Source organism: Aptenodytes patagonicus, chromosome 9 (genome assembly GCF_965638725.1).
Source record: "Aptenodytes patagonicus chromosome 9, bAptPat1.pri.cur, whole genome shotgun sequence".
NCBI lineage: Eukaryota > Metazoa > Chordata > Aves > Sphenisciformes > Spheniscidae > Aptenodytes > Aptenodytes patagonicus.
In genome coordinates, this window is record NC_134957.1 from 24,432,537 (window position 1) to 24,454,237 (window position 21,701).

The 21,701-nt window shown below is 57.0% G+C and overlaps 3 protein-coding genes across 3 annotated transcripts; all 3 read right to left on the reverse strand.

Annotated features, from left to right (window-relative positions):
* Positions 1–1,183: 1,183 nt before the first annotated feature.
* SLC25A14 (solute carrier family 25 member 14) lies at positions 1,184–10,629 on the reverse strand. Its single transcript, XM_076347553.1, has 9 exons — positions 10,521–10,629; positions 10,294–10,441; positions 9,585–9,679; positions 7,900–7,985; positions 7,029–7,124; positions 4,734–4,858; positions 3,494–3,629; positions 2,447–2,527; positions 1,184–1,649 (listed from the first exon to the last, which is right to left on the reverse strand). The coding sequence occupies exons 1-9, from the start codon at positions 10,582–10,584 to the stop codon at positions 1,608–1,610; spliced, it is 873 nt and encodes a 290-aa protein (XP_076203668.1). The 5' UTR covers positions 10,585–10,629; the 3' UTR covers positions 1,184–1,607.
* Positions 10,630–11,103: 474 nt separating this feature from the next.
* RBMX2 (RNA binding motif protein X-linked 2) lies at positions 11,104–14,860 on the reverse strand. Its single transcript, XM_076347552.1, has 6 exons — positions 14,834–14,860; positions 14,619–14,734; positions 14,457–14,508; positions 14,258–14,387; positions 13,918–14,098; positions 11,104–12,139 (listed from the first exon to the last, which is right to left on the reverse strand). The coding sequence occupies exons 1-6, from the start codon at positions 14,836–14,838 to the stop codon at positions 11,688–11,690; spliced, it is 936 nt and encodes a 311-aa protein (XP_076203667.1). The 5' UTR covers positions 14,839–14,860; the 3' UTR covers positions 11,104–11,687.
* A 116-nt stretch (positions 14,861–14,976) lies between these two features.
* RAB33A (RAB33A, member RAS oncogene family) lies at positions 14,977–19,306 on the reverse strand. The gene is made up of 2 exons (XM_076347555.1): positions 19,085–19,306; positions 14,977–15,492 (listed from the first exon to the last, which is right to left on the reverse strand). The coding sequence occupies exons 1-2, from the start codon at positions 19,304–19,306 to the stop codon at positions 15,037–15,039; spliced, it is 678 nt and encodes a 225-aa protein (XP_076203670.1). The 3' UTR covers positions 14,977–15,036.
* Positions 19,307–21,701: the final 2,395 nt, after the last annotated feature.

The window sequence follows — 21,701 nt, forward strand, 5'->3', positions numbered from 1 at the left end:
GTGGCCGTGGGGACGCTCTGCCGGCATTGCTGAGGAGCTCCTCGTAGCAGCCTGAAGAACGTGGGCAGGATAGCAACTGCAAATACCAAAGAACTGTCAGAGGATCAGCCCAAAAATTAACAGCAGCAGCAACATCCCATGGAGCTGCACAGAAGAAATGGCTCCAGAACTGAAGTTACAGAAACGCTGAAGAAAACCAAAAGAATGTCATGAACTGCCGTTAAAATACATCTCTCAAATAGACTCGTATTCATCCACCACGTAAGTATTTATCTACTTTGTAATATTTAGAAATCCTCTTCAAGAGTAAAGCCAGGTGAGGCATATGAACCTCGTCCACTTTCAATCCACTGCTCCCCCTTTCTGGTAGCTTCTAAGCACACATTAACTCTCAGAATGATCCTCCCAGCCTAGTTAGCTGTGGCCCTGTAGTAACACCTCTGTTCAAGGCATGATTTAAGTCCAAGAGCTTATTGGAGTCACCTTCCTTACACATGCAGCTGGTACGAGGCAGCTATGCCTTTGCAAAACCACAGCAAACAATTCTCATTTGTCCGGGCTGGATTTGGCTGAACATCCCTTGTGCAATTTGCAGAGAGAGAATCTTGGCTTACAGCACCCTCAGACAGAAGCGCTGCTGCGTGTCACAAGGGACCTTCATCCAAACTAAAGCCACCCCATAAAGAGGAAAGGGAGTAGGAACATGAGAGCTGTTTGCTTTCGTAGCCATACATATTTAATAAAAAACACAGAAAAGGATGACCAAAATATCTTGCTTGATGTTCTGCTTAGCACTAGCAATGTTAAAGCCACCATTTTAAAGTAGTGGGACATCTGAGTTCAGCTTTAGATCACATTACCTTGCTTTAAAAATGATATAAGCAAAAATAATATAAGCAATAGGTGAAGAGACTGAGGTTTTGCAAAACTGAGCTAAGAGTGCAACACCATAATTTTCTGACACTAACAATTAAACTTTGTTTTAGAAACATTTCTAAATGTTTCAATGTTGCAATGAATCCCAAAGATTGCTTTCATATATATATATATATATATATATATTTGGGGAAAAAAGATATATATAGCGTGCTGAAAAAATAGCTTCTGTTCCCTCCAAGGGCAGACACACCATCTGCTCTGGAATATACCTGGAGTAAATCTGCACAAACACAAACTCAAGCCATCCAGTCAATAAATAATTTAATGAGGTTACAGTTCCGCAAGAAAACATGACAGCACCCTTTCCCAGCCTCCAGCCTCACCCCGCAGGCATGGCAGAAAAATGCACACGAGCCAAACAACAAACCACAGCTGCACCAAAAGGCCACTGGAACGCACGGATCTTCACAGAAGATATTGCTTCAGGCCCAGACCCTTGTACACCGTTAATACTTGCCTCCGTGTGAAAAAAACATGCAGCACCTGCCATCAGCCTCCCAGTTATACTTCAGCCAGATCATGCTCCGGGGACCATGCATTTGGGGGAGAGCCCAGACCCACATGTACCAAAACATCAAAACACGGGGATGGTGAAATGAAGAGGAAGGCTGCAGCAAAGCTCTCTGCTGCAAGTCTTGAAGATGACTCTCATGAAATGAAGCCAGCTGTCAGAATGGAAGTCGCTTCAACTGCTCGTATGTGATAAAAAACTGAAGAGAACGTCAAGGAATCGGGCCAAATACATACGGCAGCTGCACCGGGCCTCCCGACGTGACCAGGCCATGCCTGGCAAGGCAAGGCAGGTAGAGCATCAGCACAGTACAGCTGAAGACCAACGTGGGGAAGCCCCTCTTCCAGGCAGCGTAAACTGATCTGCACAGGTAGAAGAGAGCTGTGGGACAAGAGCTACCAGGAGAGGGGAGAGACTAACCCAGAAGCAAACTGGCCCAGGCTTGCCTAGACCACTGAGAAAGGGAGGCGGCTCTAGCCCCAGACTGGGACTTCTTTAAAATAAATTATGCACACAATTTCAGAGGGCAAAAAGGATCTAGTACAGCAACACAGCAGCGCTGGTTCTGCAGAGCAGGTCAGCACCTGTCTCAGAGCAGCAGAACGTTCCCCAGGCTTCCCTCACAAAACAGGAGCCAATCCAGAAACTGCAGCACCTCCAGGAGCTCAGGCCAAAGGGAAAGTCTCAAGCCAAGCACCTGAGAGCTCTCACTCTGCAGGAAACCACCCGTGCCGCTGCACTGGAAGTCCCTGCACCGGCCACCCAGAGAGCTGTTAGAAGCAGCAGTCACAACCAGTGGCATTTTTTGGCACTTGAACCAGCAGCAGCCACATCACAGCTTATGTCTGTCCAAGCAGGACAGGGAGTCCGCTTTGGGCTGCCACAGGGAAGACAAAGACGTGGTCCATCAAGGTGTCTGCTCCGTACTTCCCTTTACAGCTTGGTTTTCCCTGCCTGTCCATACCCATGACCTCCCAGCAGCACACCGAAGGATACAATGATGTTCCAGGGACCGAGCCGAAGCCAGTTGGGCCAGAAACCTTTATAGAGTGCAAAGAAGCCCTCGCTCTTCCATGTCTGGGAGGAGACAAAAGACAGATCAATCATGAGACACACCAGGCCCATGCTCTGCCCATCTCCCTGATGCCACGTGTGATATAATGGACCTTTACAGCTGCTGCACTAAGCAGACAGGCCAGTGGGGATGCAGTTCAGTTGTGTGAAGGCTCACTTACAGTATACGAACCTAATCAAACTGCATCACTGACAAAGTTTTGTCCCATAAGGTTGGGAGAATGCTCAAGCTGACGGTGACCTCAGGAAGGTGACTCTAGGCCCTTCTCTGGTTTGTCCGAAACACTCACTGATTCTGCCCCTCTACTCTGCTCTGGTGAGACCCCACCTGCAGTACTGCAACCAGCTCTGGAGCCCTCAGCGTAAGAAAGACACGGACCTGTGGAGCAAGTCCAGAAGAGGGCCATGAAAATGATCAGGGGGATGGAACACCTCTGCTGTGAAGAAAGGCTGAGAGAGTTGGGGTTGTTCAGCCTGGAGAAGAGAAGGCTTCGGGGAGACCTTATTGCAGCCCATCAGTACTTAAAGGGGGCGTATAAAAAAGATGGTGGCAAACTTTTTAGCAGGGCCTGTTGCGACAGGACAAGGGGGAATGGCTTTAAACTAAAAGGGGGCAGATTTAGACTAGATATAAGGAAGAAATTTTTCACACTGAGGGTGGTGAAACACTGGCACAGGTTGCCCAGAGAGGTGGTGGATGCCCCACCCCTGGAAACATTCCAGGTCAGGTTGGACGGGGCTCTGAGCAACCTGCTCTAGTTGAAGATGTCCCTGCTCATGGCAGGGGGGTTGGACTAGATGACCTTTAGAGGCCCCTTCCAACCCAAACTATTCTATGATTCTATTCTATATTTCTATAAGCACGTTCTGTCACTGCAGAATCTAACTGCTCCTATCAGTGGCGTGTGGTGCCGGAATCTGGCCAGCCTCCTGAAGACAGGGATTTGCCCACCTCTCTCACCTCCTTACCTTCACAAGGCCATCCAGAGTGCCCTTATAGAGCTCCGTGCTGCCCACTATTGCCCGCTGGTTCATCATCCGTGTCCGCACCACATCCACAGGGTTGGAAGCAATGGCCCCAGCCAGCCCACATGTAAAACTGGAACTATATACACACCAAAACAGGAGAGAGGAACAGCTCTGAACACGGCCATTCTGGCTCAAACAGGCCTTGACAAAAGCACAAGAGAGTACCTTTCACTGGATTTTATGAAAGGCATTTAGCAATAAACATTAGCTGCACTACCTGTTCCCACCCATAAAACAGGCAGAGGCAGGAGCCATACCACCTCAGGACCCCAGAGAGCTAGGGGAAGGGAAACGCTCGGCTTTGTCTAATCAAGACCCTCGTCAGAGCCCACTGCTGGGTCTCCACAGGGGCAGCCTGCAGTCCAGCAAGTGTCTCTGGGTGCTGTCAAGGTGACACAGACCTGAAGGCAGCCTCTTGGAAGCGCACATCCTTCTCACCAGAGCAAACATTTCTTCGGGGCGGGGAAGGAGGGAGGAAGACCAAAGGCAGCAAGAGGGAGCATGCAGCTGCTAGTCTCCTCCCTCCACGTATGGTCTAGTGCTTGTCACCTTCAGCCCACAGCAGGCAAACCCAACAGAAGCACTGCAGCACCTCCAGCTAAAGTGTCTGCCAGAAGAATAGGAAAATGTAGGTGAAAAAAAAAGATTTTGGGAGGTCTCTAACCCACCCCCTGCTCAGAGCAGGCTGACTTCAAAACTTGGTCAGATTGCTCAGGGTCTTGTCAGCTTTGCAAGTCCCTGTTCATCTCACAAAGCTCTTAGAGCAATGGCTGCAAGCTGACAGTGTCTGTACAGATGAGGACCTAGGACTGGAGTAGCTCTTTCAACTGCCTGCTACAGGTAGTCACACACCCGGAACGCCTGCCTTGTTCACACCAGGGCACAGACATGGAGCGACAGCATTTCTGGTCATCAGCGAGCTGAAATCAAGCTGACATTTCACGTTACCAAAGGATTTCTGCCAGGCTCCTTCTCCAGGGAGGTCTCTCTGGGGATACTTGCTGGTCATTCTGAGCTGTGCCAGTCGACACAGCAGATCCCTCAGAAGTACCAAGCCTGTTGTCTGCAGCTCCAGAGCACTCGCTCTATAAACAGGTCTCACCCCAAATCCCACCTTGCTCCTCTGCTTCACACATCCCTGCCAAGCCTGGAGAGTGCAGCAGCTGCAGCAAATACTCACACAAAGTGGGCAAAGATGGTGTCACCCATCAGGCCTGACAGAATCAAGTGCTTCTTGGTGATGTCGTAGACTGGCAGTTCCACCCCAACCACGATGGCAGCTCTCTGAGCTGTTGGGACAACACCCTGCAGAGCAGAAACATCAGTCACAAGTGCAAACTGCTGCCTGGGGACTGCAGCTAGTATAACATCTGCCCCCAGCTTCCTCTCAGGAGCCTTTTGCTGACAGTCTACCTTGCATCCTCCTTGCCCTATCTTGCAGCTGTAGCTCTTCAGGTAGACCAGCTCACTGTCTCCCAACTTTACTCCAAAGCTAAGGAGGACTCCTCCACCCTGGCAGCGTTACTCCAGCTAGATTAACTACATGCTGCTTCTCTCCTCCCAGCCACTAGCACACAGGAATCAGGCTACAATCCACTCACCTTTCAATACTTCCCCCACTTCCCCACCTACCCACCAATTTCAATACCAGAAAAGATTCTGCACCGCAAGAAGAGCAGCTGTTTAAGGAGCCAGGTGGGGCTCCAGGTCCTCCTTGCTACAATAACAGCAGAGAGAGTCTGCTTTGTTAAAGTTTCTGATTTAGGAGATTTTCAGGTATTAGAAGAGTTGCTGCCAGCAGGGCATTGATCTGGGAACTGGCAAGACAATTACTGGACTAACTATGAGCTTAGGTAAGAGGAACCAGCTACCTTCTGTCTGAGAAATATCCCAGCAAACTCATCAGGAACCAGACAAAAATATGCGCAAATCTTTACTGGCTTGCAGAACAAGGAGAGCACGGCAGCAATGAGGAGTTGGGCCATTTCACAGGAACCGTAACACCATCCAAGTAATTCAGGGAGACCTGTGGCGTCATGAGAGAGCTCCCTGGTCACTGGGAGTGGGAGCGACCCTTCAGTGTGGCTGAATTATGAGCCAGCCCATCAGGACAGCCAGCCTTCTCACCACACAAAACCAAAGCAGCTCTAAAAAGTAGAAGTACTTTTCAGGTTTATGGCTCCTGCTGTCCCCATCCCGCTGCGCTAATGCAGCACCTGACAGTCTCCTCCCGGGTTCCTGCCTAACCCAAACCTGGCACAGCCAGCTCAAACATCCCCACAAGACGAATGCCAGAACTGGCAAGACTGGTGAGCAGAAACATCTTTGCCTCAACGTGAGGGAAGACTGGAGGGAGGAGACAGTGGTTGTCCCAGACCAGAGAGCAGCGAGACTAGCACGATCCCTGGAATCCACCTCGAGACTGATCTGTCTCTGCACCATGTCCTGTCTGCAGCGCACATCAGCAACACAGAGGGTTTAATTTCTTTTCTAGTCCCTCTTCCCCTCGTGTGTCTTTGTCTAGAGAGCAGAAATAATCTCAAAGTAAATATTGTGTCAACACTGGCAGTTGATTGACGACTCCTCCCCTTCCCACACAGGACACTGCAACAGCTATCTTTCTGTAAAAGACTTCAGTGACCATAAGAGGGAGAAATCAGACTGTTGCCTGGAAAAAAGCATTGGGATTCTGTAGTTCCCATACCTGACCTCGCGACCCGGCAGACTGCTAGATAACTGAGCGTATGGAAGACTCATAACGGAAGGACAAAGTGAGGTTCTCTAACAAAAGCCGAAGAACCACTGCTAAAATCCAAACAGTAAGGCCTGAGCACTGGTAACTCTCATCTGTATTCAAGGCCAAGAGCCTTACGTCACCAGCGTCCCCAAAAGCCACCACTCCGTCCTACTCTTTGCATGCTCACAGGGCAAGTTTCAAGGGGTCTAAGACTGGGTGAGCGGGGACACAGGGCAAAATTGTCCCTTTGGAATTTCAGAAAGTTACTGTATGTCATCAGTGCCTCTCCGGTTACTTGGAAAAACTCCTCTTCCTCCACGTGAGGAGGTGCTCAGCCGCTCATATTCAGAGGTAGGTAAATTGCCCTGCTCGCTGCGTGCAGGGTCACCTCCAACTGACTCCAAGATACACCAGGCTGAGCATCCTTCCTAAGGCAGACCATGGAGAGGATCCAGCCCCCAGCGCTGGCCCATTCAAGGGACACTCATGTATTTGAAACTTTATGTACACCAGCTTCAGCCCTGGAAACCCGGTCTGCCTGGCCCAGCGCTGATGCTGCCATAGCACAGACCCAACCTTCACCACAGACGTGCTTCTGTTTGTCCGGTAACCAGAAGCAGAACTTTGCTACTACCCTCGGTTCACAGTCCTCCAAGAGCTGCACCTGGGTGTAGCAAACGAGTTGAGGAAGCTGTTAGTTCTGCTACTAGTGGGGGGGTTCCAGCAGCTGGTGCTCACCCTCCAGAGGCCTCGGGTACCCTCCTGCTGGTAGATGTCGATGAAGCTGCCAATCATGCCACCCTGGAATAAACTGCCTTGAGCCTGCATTCGAATCTGAAAGAAACGTGAGAGTCAAGCGGGACCACATCAGCGTGTGCCCAGGAGGGCAGAGATACCAGCTCAGTGGACCCCCTGGTAGAAAGAACAACCGAGCGACTCGGAGCAGACACCGCCCTCCACGTGCCCCCTCCCTGCAAACCATGCAGCAAATGACGACGGCAGGCAAGGAGCAGGGACAGCAACAGGGTGGAAGCACGGTGCAAAACTCAGACGAGACAGAGAAGTGATGGGCAAGGCCTTCCTTCTCCGAAAGCCCTCTGAGAAGGTTGATCTACACAGGGAGAAGCTTGGGAAAGTTCTCCAGGCTCTCTTTGCTCAGAGCAGAGCTACCTTGACCCCAGTAACCCCGCAGTAGGGAATGGAAGGGACCAGGCAGTCCCCACTGGACTCTGGTCACTCCACGTAACAGGTAGGACTTTGCGGCAGTGTCAGCAAAGCACAGCACAGCGAGCAAAGGGAAAGGAGCCGAGGTCTGATGAATAGCTGGCTACCAGCCCACTCACCTTACCCAGTTGAGGTAACACAGCCTCCACCCCTTGCCATAACAGATTTCATGATCTTTAAGACCCGCATTTTTAAAAATCCGTTTATTGCTCTGCGCTTCTGTTCCCATTCATAAAAAACCCAGATTAGCAGAACTGATGCCAGCAGTGGCTCAGAGAACACCTCAATGCAGCTGGGAGAGATGCACCTTCACTGGAAAGCAGCAACTTCTACACGTCAAACCACAGCCAGCCAGGAGCTGTCTCTGGCCAGGCAGACTTCTTACCTTCAGCACATCTGTCGGATTGGCAATCGCAGAGGAGATCACCCCCGAAACCACTCCGCAGATTACATTGATCAGCAACGTTTCATCTGCAATGAAGAAAAGGAAGTCAGATCCTAAAGATCTAAAGAGAAGGTGCACAGATTGTACCGAACAAGCAGGAAGCTCTGGGAAGAGCAGAGAAACTCAGTTCGCAAATCACATGGTGAAGTTGCACGAGCAGAGGCTGGCCAGCTACCATCAACTCATGGCAGATCTGTCCCCACACCTGCCAGAGACAGAGAGCAGCAGCTGAGACACTCAGCAAGACGCTCTCAGAGAGAAGCGGGTCTTACCGATGAGTCTAGCTGATCAGACAAGGAAAAGACTGTGATACATGAGAATTTTGAACAATTATCTGAGATTTCAGTGTCCAGTGATGCATTTCTCATGATGGAGACAAGCCAAGACAGAGGAAGACAGAGAGGGACAACCCAACGCTTCTCAAGGCAACCTGATACCAATTTGTTTTGATCTGGAGCCCCAGCTGGCCACACTCAGAATATGCAGCCACCTCGAGAAAACAGAGAATAGGCAACCCAGGCAGAGAAAGTTAGATGCAATTAGTTCCGGGGGGCGGCTGGAATAATCCAAGGCTTCCAGGCCCAATATTAGGGTGATGGTTACGTTGGAAAAAGGCACAGCCCTTCGCTGGTACTGACCACGGCACTTCCCAGAGGAGACCAGGCCACTGGCTGCCCCAGGCCTGTAGGGAGACAAACATTCAGACAGCGGTACTCACAACTGGAAATGCTGCAACAGCAAGCAAGGAGAGACGCGCGGCCCAGCGTGCACGCACAGGAGCACGCACAGGGAGGGGTGTTACTGGAGAACAGAGCAGCCCCTGGAAAGAAGCTCTAGTGCGCTGCACTTCCCAGTCCTCTCTCTGGCCTGCTGACCCGCCCGGACCGCCCATCCCACTTTCCCAGGTCGGAATGGCGTTACTCATGTATTCGCTCATGTCACACCAGGGTTCAAAACCGCACGCGCAGACCTCGGGGCTCCTTCGGTGAACACGTACCAGAATTCTGCTGCTCCGCTCTCTAGGCGGGGGCCACAGAGGCCCTCGTTACCAGAGGTGCGCAGGTCAAGAACATTCGTGGTATCCCATCTCCACGGCTGGAGCCAAAGCTAAAGAGCCGGACAGCACAATTTCTATCCAGATGTGCTGCGTTCAGGCACAAGGACTCAAAGGCTCCAGCAGGAAGACAGGAGAGACTCGCTACTGAAGCTTTCAATCCGTGTAACACATCTGATGTACAGACGGGACGCGACGTCTTCCCCGAGACTCATCAGAAAGGAGAGATGAGCCTGGGTCGACGATACTTTTTTTCGGCTCTGACTTTGCAAAACAGAGATAAAGGCTGGGGAAAGGAAAGACCTGGCTGGAGGGGGAGGCGTTTGGGTAGGGACTGTGGGAGTGCCAAGCACAGCGAGAGCCACGTCTGTATTGACACCTATCCTTGCTATTGCTGTACAAACAAAACCACAGCGCAAAGTAACAAGAACTCCATTTCTGTGGGAATCTACAGCTGGGAAGGACAGAGAAAGGAGTGAGCAACACCACACAGCAGAGAGAGCGCGAGGCTTCACGCCGCACCTCTGGCGAGACGAGAGGTGCCTGTACTGACACATTTACTGACACTGACCTTCCATGCGATCTACAAACAGCCGCTTCAAACTCTGGTAAATGCCAATCTTTATGGTGCCGTAAGATGCCTGTCTCAGCAACGCAGGGGCGATCCTGAGCAGGGGAACAAACAAAACCGTTGAACCCCGCCAGCGGGGCGGCCCTCCTTGCGGGCCCAGCACAAGTCACTCCCCATCAGCCCCCAAACTGCAAGGGGCAGAGCGTGGGCCAGGCACGCCCCTGCCGCGGCTCAGACGTTCCCGAAAAGCGCAGCTCCGTCAGGCGCCCAGGACAACAACCCCGGGTGCCCGGGGAGCTGCCCCCGCGCACCCTCCGGTGCGGGAGGCTGGCACCCACGCAGCCCTTGGCCTTGCCACGCGAGTCCTCGCTCCCCACCCGGGGAAAACCAGGAGCCTCCAGGCTGCAGCAGCACCGCTGCCCCGGCCCCCTGCTCTCCCGGCGGGGCTCAGGGCCGGCTGGGATGCCGGGGAGCTCGCAGCGGCGTGCGGGCAGCGGGGGGGCCCGGGGCGGGCGGAGGGGGGGGCCGGGGGCGGGCGGCGGGGGGGCCCGGGGGCGGACGGCGGGGGGGGCCCGGGGCGGGCGGAGGGGGGGGCCCGGAGGCGGACGGCGGGGGGGGCCCGGGGGCGGGCGGCGGGGGGGCCCGGGGGCGGGCGGCGGGGGGGGCCCGGGGGCGGGCGGCGGGGGGGCCCGTCCCGCCCGGCGCTTACCCCGAGTAGAGGGCGCGGCCGCCCTCCTCACGGCAGATGCGGAAGAGGGCGTGGAACATGCCGCGGTACCGGACCTCGCGGAACCGCGCATCGGCGCTCTGGCCCTGCACCTGCAGGCGCGTCTTGGTGAGGTCCACGGGGAAGGTGCCTGCGGGGAGAGCGGCCGTCAGCGCCCCGCCGGCCCGGACCCGCCCCGCCCGCCCCACCCCGTCCCCCCGCCGCCTCACCGAACTCGGCCACGATGGAGGCGAGCCCGCCGTAGACGAAGGGTTTCCAGTTCAGCGCGGACATGGCATGGCGGAGCGGGGCCGGCGGCGCACCGGGCCGGACGCCTGCCTCGCCGCCGAGCGCCGACCCGGAACCGGAAGCGCAGGGCGGCGCGGCGAACGGGACGGGCGCCCCCTGCCGGCCCCTCCCCGCGCCCCACCGGCGGGGCGTCTCCGGGCGGGACCGGGGCCGGTCGCCGCCGCCGCCCCCCCCCCGGGGGTGGCGGGAGCAGGACGGGGGTCGCGCCCCGCGCTTGGGGACAGCCGCAGGCGGAGGGTACCCCCCGCCGACCCACCCCCAGCGCCTCCTTTTCGGCCTCCAAGGCCCGGTCCCGGCTGCTCAGGGGGGGTGAAAAATCCCCCCCCTCCCCCGGAGCGACGACTACCTGCAGCCGTAACGGATCCCGTCGGGAGCCGCCGCTTCTCACAGCGGCCAGATCCGGCCCCTCCGTCGCTACGCACCCCCCCCTCCCCGGTTCCGTACCCATCACCCGGTGTTTTCGGGTCAAGTCAGCCCAAGCACAGCGTCAGAAAAGGGCGCACCTTCCGCGGTTACCAGGAGGCAGAGGCGGCCCCCGGGGCCGTCCTCCCCTTGACAGGTGGCTTTTATTAAGAGGCATTTAAAACAAAACGAAACGGAACAACAGCAAATCGCCCCGAGACAGCAGCGCATCTCTCGGGATCCATCGCGGAGGGCAGGAGATGCGCTGGGTGGGCTCAGGACCCAAAGCCGGCGCACGAGGCCAACGCGGCACTGACCGGTCTCTCCCTGCAGCGCAAGAGGGGAACACCCTCACCAGGACCGACGGAACCGGGCAATTTTGGGAAGGAGAGCATCCCGCCGCTCCCAGCGACCACCTTCATGTCGCAGCGCAACGTCCCCACACACCTGCGAGCCCAACGCTGCAAGAAGGGCTGAAGGAGGCAACAAAACTCACGGCCCGGTCCACGGCACGGGCAGCGAGGAGAGCCCTGTCCGAGGACGGAATGAGAAACCAAGTGGAAGCTGATGGAGGCGAATGGTCCGGCCACGGTGCCCCCCGCCCCGAGAGGCGGGGGGAGGCTCTGAGCGGGTTTTTGGGCAGGCTCGGGGCCTCCCTCGGCCCCCGGCGCGCTCACCCCAGTGGCTCAGCAGCGGCTGGAGCCTCTCGCGGAGCCCCGCTCCCTGTGCCTGGGATGGGGCTCCCTGGCACCGCGCTCCCAGCGCTCCCGGGATCTGCCTCCCTCGGGACACTCCTCTCGCCGGCTGCTGTGCCCGTCGCCCTTCCTGCCAGCCTCCTCTCTCTTCTCCCTCTCTTCCCACAAACCGCCCTGTCCCCTCTGGTCCTGGCAGCTCTTTTCCCCTCTTCTCTCCGAAGGCCTCTGGTGCCTCCGCTCTTCCTCTTCTCGCTGCGTCCTGCTCACAGGCTTCCTCTCGGAGCCCTTCCAGGGCTGCTGGCTCCCGCTGGCGTAGCGCTCGTAGGCAGGGTCCTCCTTCTCCTTCTTAATCTTGATTCTGGGGTGCACCTCCTCTGCGGACACCGCCCTCCTCGCAGCCTGCGAGCTCTGCTTTTGCCGCTCCTGTCTACTTTTCTCCTTATCTGAAATACAAGGGTCATCTTTCGGGACGGACAGTCCTGCGAGCGTCCCCTCAACTCCCCAAGCTCTGCCTAGCACCGTGGCGCCTTTCCAACTCCCCTCCCATTTTAAGTTCTCCCCCCTCCACCCAAGCTTCACAGCCTGTTTACCCCCCCCCCCCCCCCCCCCGAGAGATCCTATTCCACTTCCAACCCCGACACTTTTCTCCTCCGGCTTCACCCATCCTACTTCCTTCTTTAACGCTCGCCATGTTGCGTTCTTCCCAGCAAGGCTGCCCTCAGGTGCTGCAACACAGCTTGGAATATCAAGCACCTTCCTTTCGCTCTCTTTCCTCAGTAACAGCCACGCAAGAACATCGTGATCCACTCTGTGGAAATTCAGTTCTCCAGACCCAATGATTCCTTTCCCTCTTTGCTCCCCTTTTCCTCTCTCTCTTTTTTGCACATCTCCTCGGCGCTCTGGAGCGACACCTTGTCCCCACCCTTAGTTTTGCTGCCTATTTTCTTTCCTCCAACCCTTCTCTCAAACTAGGATTCTAGCCCGACGGACATGCCCCTCCACCCCACGCTAAGGCCCCATCCATCCTCTGTCCTCCTCCGTGCAACACAGCGACAAGCTCCTCTCTCGATGGGGGGTGGGAGCGCAGTAAAGACAGGTCTCGAACCCTGACAGCGCAAGGGCTCGGCCGTAGCTACAAGACGGCCCCAAATATCTGCTGCTAATACCCGCCTGTCAGAGGCGGAGCCCGGCTGTGGGAGGGAAGGTTCCTCTGCACGCCACACCGTGGGCTCCGAGCCGATTTCGGAACAACGGACGCCCCCACCCCAGCCCACAGTCACCACACCTAACTGGCTCATCCCGGGAGCCACAACTCATCTCCGGTGGATGCCGCCTGGAAGTTGTCGGCAAGCCACAGTAAACAGCTCCTACTGCAAGACACTGCTTCTAGCGCTCCGCTGGCTCTGACAAGGGTAACTTTTCAAGATCTCTGCTGCATAGATGGAAAAAACCCTAATGGCTTCTTAAAAATCCATCCGTATAGCTGCACAGGCTGGTCCTTTACGTGGCACGTTCGTTCAAGTTCAATTTGGATGTACTCTACATCTTTCCGTTTTCTTCTGAAAGATGTAGAGCAACAAATCCTGCTGTGTCCACTGAGAACAGGAGGCATTCAGGCACTCGGACAGTTTAACTCATGCTGCATTTTTAGGTCTACTTTTACAGAATAGCTGGGGTTGGAAAGGACCTTTAAAGGTCATCTAGTCCAACCCCCCCTACTTTCTTTGGCTTCAGTTTCCAGCCACAGAATCTCATCTAGATCTGCTAGTTTTATGTTCTGTTCAATTCAGTTATCTTGCACAGGCCACATAATGGTCATTCCATACGTCTACAGCCCTCTAGTCCTACAGTAGCAGCATCCAGATTTTAAGATTAAGTGGTGCTTTTCCTAAGCCTTCCCTCTCCCCGTCCCCCAACAGCGCTGCTCCCCCCTGCAGTAACCCTGCCGCCTGGCAGGCTTTTTTCCAGGAAAAGTGCTATTACTGTCTGCAAGATACAGCCCTCCAGAGGCTGGGGGAGGACAGTCACAGGTAAAGGCTAAATACAGGCACTCAGATACCCCTTCGGGAGATCACAAGGTAAAGCCTGGACGTTAGGGCTGTGGCTCTTTTCAAGAGCACACCCGTCCTCAATGTGTCCCCGAGCAAAGGGCCCTTGCGAGGCTGAGGGCTCTGTGCAGACACTCCCACCTGGGGTCAAGACTGGCAGGAACACACCTCACCTTTCTGCTTTTTTACGGGCACGTCGTCATCTTCCGACAGGGAATCGGATGACGTATGAGGTGGCGTTTTAACTCCACAACCCTTTGCATGGAGGGCTTTTGTGACATCATCTAAGTCATCGGAGTCTTTGGGGGGCCGATAGTTGGCCACGTGGTCCACTCGAATCGTCCTTCCTTTGATCTACGAGGGGAGCCACGCTGTTAGCGAAGGCACAGGCCAGCTCCCCCCGCGCTGCGGGTCGCCAGCGACCCGTGCTGTCGGGGCTCCTGTTTGACGTGAAGCAGCGTCTCGGGAGCCGCCACAGGCGGGCAGGACCACGTCCCAGGCAGCTTCACTCACCTTGATCCCATTGAAGTTGTCAACAGCGAGAACGGTGCTCCTCTGGTCCTCATAGCACAGGAAGCAAAAGCCTTTGGACTTCCCGGTCTTCTTGTCCCGCACCAAGTTAATGTTGACGACCTCCCCGTACCTGCAACACACCCTTAGCACCCGAGGCAGCGGCAGGGGCGCGGCGGGCCCGGGGGGCTGCGGCACTTACTGCGAGAAGACGCAGATGACATCCCCCTCCGTCAGGTCGTAGTGCAGCCCGCCTGCGGGGAGAGGGAGAGGAGGGAAGGGAGCACCGGCACCGCGCGGGCCCGGCCGGGCCCGGCCCGGCCCCACCACCCCGCTCCCCGGCCCGGCCCGGCCCGGCCCGTACCGACGAAGATCCAGGCGCTGTCCTTGTACTCCGCGTGCCACGAGACCGCCTCCTGCACGCCCAGCTCCGCCTCCCGCGCGTTCAGCTCGTTGATCAGCTTCACCTTCGTCAGGGGGCTGGGGGCGAGGGCACCGTCAGCACCGGGCGCGGGGCGGGCGGGCGAACCGGCCTTCCCGCCTTCCCTCCCTCCCTCCCGCCGCGCCCCGCAGACCTACTTCATGGTGGCGGCGCCACGCAGGGCGCATGCGCCCGCCGCCGCGCATGCGCGCCGCGCTCCACCGCCCCCCCCCCCCCCCCCGCCCGAGCCGAGCCGAGCCGAGCCGAGCCGAGCCGAGCCGAGCAAAGCAACACCCAGAGCTGACTGGAGCCGCAGAGACTTTATTGGGGTGACCGTGACAGAGGGCGGCGGGAGCCCTGCTCAGCACGGGCAGGAGTTTTTACCGTTGGCGTCGTGCGTTGGCTCCAGCCTGCGGGCCTGGCCCGGCCGCCCCTCCAGGTCCCGGCAGGGCAGCGACCGCTGCACCTTCAGCCGGCAGGCCAGGCACATGAAAATGGCGTCCACGTTCTGGCTCTCCTTAGGGTCCTTGGCCGAGGTCTCAAACAAAAGCATGTTGTGAGCGTCGGCGAACTTCAGGGCCATGCTGGATGGCACTTGGATCAGGTTTTTCAAGTCACACTTGTTCCCAACGAGCACCCTGGGGACAAGGGGGGGCACCGCGTGCCCGTTGCACTCCTCGATCCACATCTTGAGGTTGGTGAAGGAGGTCATCTTTGTGACATCGTAAACGAAGACAACGGCATGCACGTTGCGGTAGTAATGCTCTACCATGCTCTTCCGAAACCTCTCCTGGCCAGCCGTGTCCCACACTTGCACCTAGGAAGCAAAAGAGACAAGAAAGAAGGCTGCAGGAGCGCTGGGTGTCCGCCCCGGGGCAGGGCCTGCTGCTGGAGGAGTAGGCTGGCTTGTTGAACTCCCTGCAGGAAGATGCAGGAGGGCTTCCTCCTGGTCCATCTTTGACAGCGGTGCCACAGCCCTGAGGCAGGGCACAGGCAAGGCGAGCCTTGCAGGGAGGGGCAGTCTCCTATTAGACGAACCTGAGCTGATGGATGAGTTACACAAGCTTTTAGGCCTATGCTGACAGTGCCCAAGGCGGTATAGGCCAGTGCACGTGCTTGTGTAATTTAACCAAGCAAGCCCAGCTCATCAAGTAAGAGAGATCATGTCGGCACTTTCATTCACTTTCAATATTCACAGGCAAGTGCAAGGCTCTGCACAGCATATCCCATTTCTCAGCCACTGCAGCTGATCCTATATATTCAAGAGAATTGGCAGCACGCTTTTCAGGAAGACAAGTCCCCGCCTGATGACTTACCTGACTTCGTAACACCTTGCCAGGCAGCCCTCCTACAGCTCTCTGCTGCTGGACTGCTCCCTGCTTCTCATCCTCTTCATGATGCACTTGACCACCATCCCCACCACAGAAACGAACCGCACAAAGCACTTCTCATTTCACAAACATTCTTGCGCCAGATCAGGACATTTGTCCACCTAATCCTACGCCATAAAAGAGAATCCCGACAATTACAGAGTGGTATGTACAGAGGAGTCAGGGCAAAGAGAAGATGAGGAGGGGGTGCCACCCTTTGTGTGAGAGAGCAGCGGGAGGGCATGGAGCTCTGGGGATGGGTGAGCAGCCAACTGAGAGCTTGTGGGTGAGGATTACAGAGCAGACCGGCATGGGTGACATTGTAGTGGGTGTCTGCTATAGGCCGCCTGACCAGGAAGAACAAGCGGATGAGGCACTGTGCAGACAGATAGGAGCAGCCTCGTGTTTGCAGGCCCTGGTCCTCATGGAGGACTTCAACCACCCCAATAGCTGCCGGAAGGACAAATCAGGGCACAAGCAATCCAGGGGGTTCCTGGAGAGCATTGACGGCAACTTCCTGACCCAAGTGACAGAGGAGCCAACAAGCTCCTGGGCTGGATGAGCAGACAGTGAGGTGGATTGGAAACTGGCTAAACGTCTGGGCCTAGAAGGTGGTGATCAGTGACACAAAGTCTCGTTGAACACGGGTAACTAGCAGTGTACCCCAGGGGTCAATACTGGGCCCAGTCCTGTTCAACATCTTCATTAATGATCTGGATGGTGGGGCAGAGTGCACCCTCAGCAAGCGTGCAGATGACACCAAACTGGGAGGAGCATGGCTAGGATGCGAGATGGTGGTGCTGCCATCCAGAGGGACCTCAACAGGCTGGAGAAATGCACTGACAGGAACCTCATGAAGTTCAACAAGGAGAAGTGCCAAGTCCCACCCCTGGGGAGGAACAACCCCCAGGCACCAGTACACACTGGGGACCACCCAGCTGGAAAGCAGCTTTGCAGAAAAGGACCTGGGGTTCCTGGTGGAAACCAGGTTGAACATGAGCCAGCAGTGTGCCCTTGCAGCAAAGGCGGTGAAATGCATTAAATGAAGTATTGCCAGCAGGCCGAAGGAGGTGATCCATCCCCTTTATTCAGTGAGGCCAAACCTGGAGTGCTGTGTTCAGTTCTGGGCTCCCCAGTACAGGAGGGGCATGGACTGGAGAGTCCAGCGAAGGGCCACGAAGATGATGAAAGGACTGGAGTCTCTCTCCTATGAGGAAAGACTGAGAGAGCTGGGACTGTTTAGCCTGGAGAAGAGAAGACTGGGGTGGGGGGCGGGGGGAATCTTACCAATGTGTATAGATAGCTGAAGGGAGACTACGAAGAGGACGGAGCCAGGCTCTTTTCAGTGGTGCCCAGCGGCAGGACCAGAGGCAGTGGGCACACAGTGAAACACAGGAGGATCCCTCTGAACATCAGGAAACACCTTCCACTGTGAGGGTGACTGAGCGCTGGCACAGGTTGCCCAGGGAGGTTGTGGAGCCTCCATCCTTGGAGATATTCAAAAGCCGTCTGGACATGGTCCTGGGCAATCGGCTCCGGGTTGCCCTGCTTTAGCAGCAGGGTTGGATCAGATGACCTCCGGAGCTCCCTTCCAACCTGCACTTTGCCATTAGTCTGTGATTCTGTGAGTTCTGCTGGCCCTTGTAGGTAATGTCTTGAAGCCTGGAACTGGCAATTTCTAAACAGATGTCTGTGGTTAATCCAAATCACCCTGTACCCCACTGAGACGGTGCCTGCCCCAGAGTCTTTCAGAGTGGAAAAATGCTGGCAAAGAAGAGCTGCTGCTCATTCGTTTCCCCACCAGTCTCTCCTGGGCTGTTCCATCTGGGCAGAGCAGGAGAGGGAGGGTACCTCTCCCACCTCTCACCTCCCTTCGTGGACGCACGGTCGCAGGAAAAGGCCAATTTGCTGCACTGCCTCCCACTCCTGCCTGCTGGAGTGCAAATAATATCCAAAGGTAAGAAAGCCTGGCAACGTTTTCCAGCTAGTGACAGTAAGACAGGCTTCATGCCAGCCTGCACTACAGCTTACAACACCTCAGCTCTGTGGTGTTGGATAGAGCTGGGGAAGGCAGGGCAAAAAATGAGCACCTCTCCGCTTAAAGGAGAGAGAGAAAAAAATGTTCATGGACAATTTAAAAGCACAACTGAAGTTCTTACCCACCAATAGTAGCTCTAATTTCATTGTGATTAGTCCCTCAACTTTTAATCACCCATCTGTCAGCAAAATAGCAGTATTTGCTTCTTCCGACAGTCAGTCTTACACACAGATGGCTGTCGGTGCTGATCCACCTAACTGGGCAGGCCAAGCTCAGCTGCAAACTGCGCTCCCCAGGCTGTTTCCTACCAGCTGCTGCTGCAGATCTGCTCCGGCACATCAGCCAGAGCTCTTCAGGTTTGGGCTGATGTGTTTCTTACAGGTGTCTGTGGCCTTCGTACAGCAAATTTGCCCTATTCTAGTTCTGCTGAAATTGCACCCTCCCAGCGCTCGCTGACAGGAGTCTTCAGCATTAATATCACAGCTGCCAAGCCCACTGCAACCAGCTCGTGCGAGCTCCTGGCCTCCCAGCGCAGCCACTGCCAGCCTACAACCATCTGCTCCCCCAAAAAGACGTTGGTTTCTGCATACAGCTCCTTCCCCCAGCTCCCTGCAGCTTTGACTCTCTTTTGGTCCAGCCTCCGAAGCTGGAGGCCACCCTGATGCTTCGAGGACCTGGTTATGCGGGAGAGCAGGAGGACAGCAGCATTTCACCCCGAGCTATCGTTTCAGACTGCCTGCAGACTCAAGCAAACGGCATAAATAGCGACAACGCAGCAGTGACGGGTTCAGAAAGCGTCTCTGCAACACGGGGACGAGAAACCTTCCCCTGTTCCCCTCCCTCGAGTTGGACTGAAAACAGGAAAGCCCCCGAGAGGCGTTTGGGGTGCAAAGACGCAACCCCGGGGCAGGGGCAGGGGCTGGGGCAGGGACGGGCTGCCTCTGCCGCCCCGGGCCGCTGCCGGCCAGCCCGGGGTCGGTGCGGGTGCTGCCGTGGCCCACCTTGATGCGCTCCCCCTCGATCTCCACCGTCTTCTCGCGGAAGTCCACGCCGATGGTGGCCTCGGTCTTGTCGGGGAAGGTGCCCCCGCAGAAGCGGAAGGTCAGGCACGTCTTGCCCACGTTGGAGTCTCCGATCACGATGATCTTAAAGATGCGGGTCTGCACGTAGGGCTCCAGCGAAGAGTCGGGGCCCGGCGGCCGCCCGCTGCCGCCCGCCGCCATCCCGCGCCGCCGCCGCCGCCGCCTCCTCACCGTCTCATGGGGCCGCGCCGCCCCACGCACCCGCTACGGCACCGGCACGGCCCCGCCCCGCGCACCGGCTACGGCACAGCCCGGCCCCGCCCCGCGCACCGGCTACGGCGCGGCCCCGCCCCACGCACCCGCTACGGCCCCGGGCCGGCACCGCCCCCCGCACGGCCCCGCGCACCGGCTACGGCACAGCCCCGCCCCGCGCACCGAATACGGCCCGGCCCCGCCCCACGCCCCGGCACGGCCCCGCGCACCGGCCCCGGCCCGGCCCCGCCCCGCGCACCGGCACGGAGCCACCTGCTGTCCCCGCCAGGCCCTACGCTGCGGGGACTCGCCTGGGCACGGGGACCCGGCCGGCACCCCCTTGGCGGGTGAGGGCGACGCGGCGCCGGGCTGTGATCCCCGACCCCCGGGGCCAAGCGACGGATCCGGGGACAAACTGGGCCGGCCTGGGCATCCCGTCGGCCGCCTTCCCGGGCAGGCTGGGGACCGGCAGCCTGGGCAGCAGGCAGCGACACAGGTCACCTCCCGGGAAGGAGGGAGGGAGACCGGTCCCAGGCCAGCGGTGGGAACAGGGTGGGGCAGGACCAGAAACGGGGGAACAGAAACACCCACACGCCCAAAAGCTGAGAGATGCCAACGCGCTCGCTCCCACCGCGGCCGGCGATGCCAGAAGGAGCCTCTTTGTATCCGGCTCGGCAGCCACGGGGGCTGCCGCCCTCGGGCTTCAGGTGTGCGCTGGTCAGCATGCAGAAGAGCCCCGCGCTGGCAGCACACGGATGCTCGGCACGGATGGAGCTGCCCACACCGGTGCTGGCAGGGGGACGTGCGGCAGCCCCTGCCAGAGGTGAGTCGAGCCTCCGGCCCTTCTCCCTAGCTTCCTAGGGCCGTGATGGCACTCCCACCAGCTGCTGTCAGCATCAGAGATGACGGGGAACGGGAACCCCATCCTTTGTGGGTGGAGCAGGGCAGCAGGCGCTTCTGCCTGTGCTGGGAGCCAGCACTCATGGCGTGAGGGCACGGAGGTCTGCGGGAGCGAGGGGTAGCAGGTGAAACTGCACAGGGGAAGAGTACCGCCGCAGGAGGTGGCTGAGGGGACCTGGCTTTCTTCTCACGAGTAATCTGAAATAGGCCAGACAGCGTTCTGCGGCACAGGGAGGGCATCACGGAGAACTGCAAGGGCAACACGAGGGAGAAGCAGCACGGTCTGCCCTTCCCTCTGCTGTCTCTGCAGAGACCCACAGTGCTCCGAGGGGGCCACGCTGCTCCTGCTGCCCCTGGTAACGCAGCCCAGGCGGCTCCAAAAGGGATCACAGCCCCCCAAAACTGGCTGCTGATACAAGATGACTCCTGCAGTGCAGGCACTTGGTGGGAACTGGAGGAGCCAAAGGCTGGGAAGGATTTACTAGGGGTCCCCAAGCGGTCACAACTGCCCCAGGGCATCAGTGCTCAGCTGCCTGCTTCCAGCAGCACTGAAATGAAACAAGGAGGGGGCAATAACCCGCGCAGCAGGTAGAAACGCCTCATAAAGTTGAGTCTGGACCTGAAACACATCCCCTTTTTCCAATTTTGGTCATGTCTGCAGGTCTATGCAGCTGAGTGAGACCAGTGAACCATCCTGTCTCACTGGACTGTCTCCAGTATAGAGCAGAGTCACACAGAAGAGATCCCCTGCCATCAAGGCTCACGTAGACATCAGCTGAACTGAGGTTTTAGCCCATAAAGGAAGCTCAGCCGACGGACCCAACAGATCCACTTGGACTACGTCCCAGAGATGTTACCAGGCAACCATTTCTGACTACCCCCAGCCACTTCTGGCCCAGCCAAAAACCTGCAGGGCAAAGTCAAGGTGAGATCAGGACACCAGCTGCAGAACTGCCGCTCAGTCCTCTCCCTGCGTGAGTAGAGACAACACTGAGAAGGCCCCAGGAAAGACCCGTTCTTTCCTCAGGGGCAGTTTTATCCTCCTGGAGACTCAGCCTGAATGCTAGCCTGAGGAGGGATTCCTGGAACGAGCGAGCAAGCAAGTTGGGGAGTTGCCATCTCTGGAAGAGATTGCTGAGCAGATTGGCTGCCGCATTCATGTTTAAAATGTCCTCAGCAGAGCACCTGACCCGCTCCTCACATCAGAAAAGACAAGGTAAAGGGGCCAGGAGGGAAGATACGAGCCATAGGCAAGAGGGCTCTTTCGTGGAGCCCCAAGACTGTATAGGAAGAGTTCCCTATTTTAAGGGGATAAATATTTGCCTCAGCTGCTTTTTATGTCCCATAAAATACATCAGGGGAAAAAAGCAGCAATATTCAAACCCTAGGCTGTGTCTTCAGTTCATTCTGTTACCAACGTAGCTAATGAGGTGCTCCTTCAAGG

Excerpts from the sequence above, each read along its gene's own strand:
- SLC25A14 (XM_076347553.1), bottom strand. The coding sequence starts at position 10,584 with ATGTCCGCGCTGAACTGGAAACCCTTCGTCTACGGCGGGCTCGCCTCC. Across the intron at positions 7,986-9,584 it reads GTTTGTAGATCGCATGGAAG|ATGAAACGTTGCTGATCAAT; the intron begins GTCAGTGTCAGT and ends TCTTCATTGCAG. Across the intron at positions 3,630-4,733 it reads ACCATCTTTGCCCACTTTGT|TTCCAGTTTTACATGTGGGC; the intron begins GTGAGTATTTGC and ends GTGTGTATATAG.
- RBMX2 (XM_076347552.1), bottom strand. Across the intron at positions 14,388-14,456 it reads GTCATCTGCGTCTTCTCGCA|GTACGGGGAGGTCGTCAACA; the intron begins GTAAGTGCCGCA and ends GGTGTGTTGCAG. Across the intron at positions 12,140-13,917 it reads GCCCGTAAAAAAGCAGAAAG|ATAAGGAGAAAAGTAGACAG; the intron begins GTGAGGTGTGTT and ends CTTGTATTTCAG.
- RAB33A (XM_076347555.1), bottom strand. The coding sequence starts at position 19,306 with ATGGCGGCGGGCGGCAGCGGGCGGCCGCCGGGCCCCGACTCTTCGCTG. Across the intron at positions 15,493-19,084 it reads TCGAGGGGGAGCGCATCAAG|GTGCAAGTGTGGGACACGGC; the intron begins GTGGGCCACGGC and ends TTTGCTTCCTAG.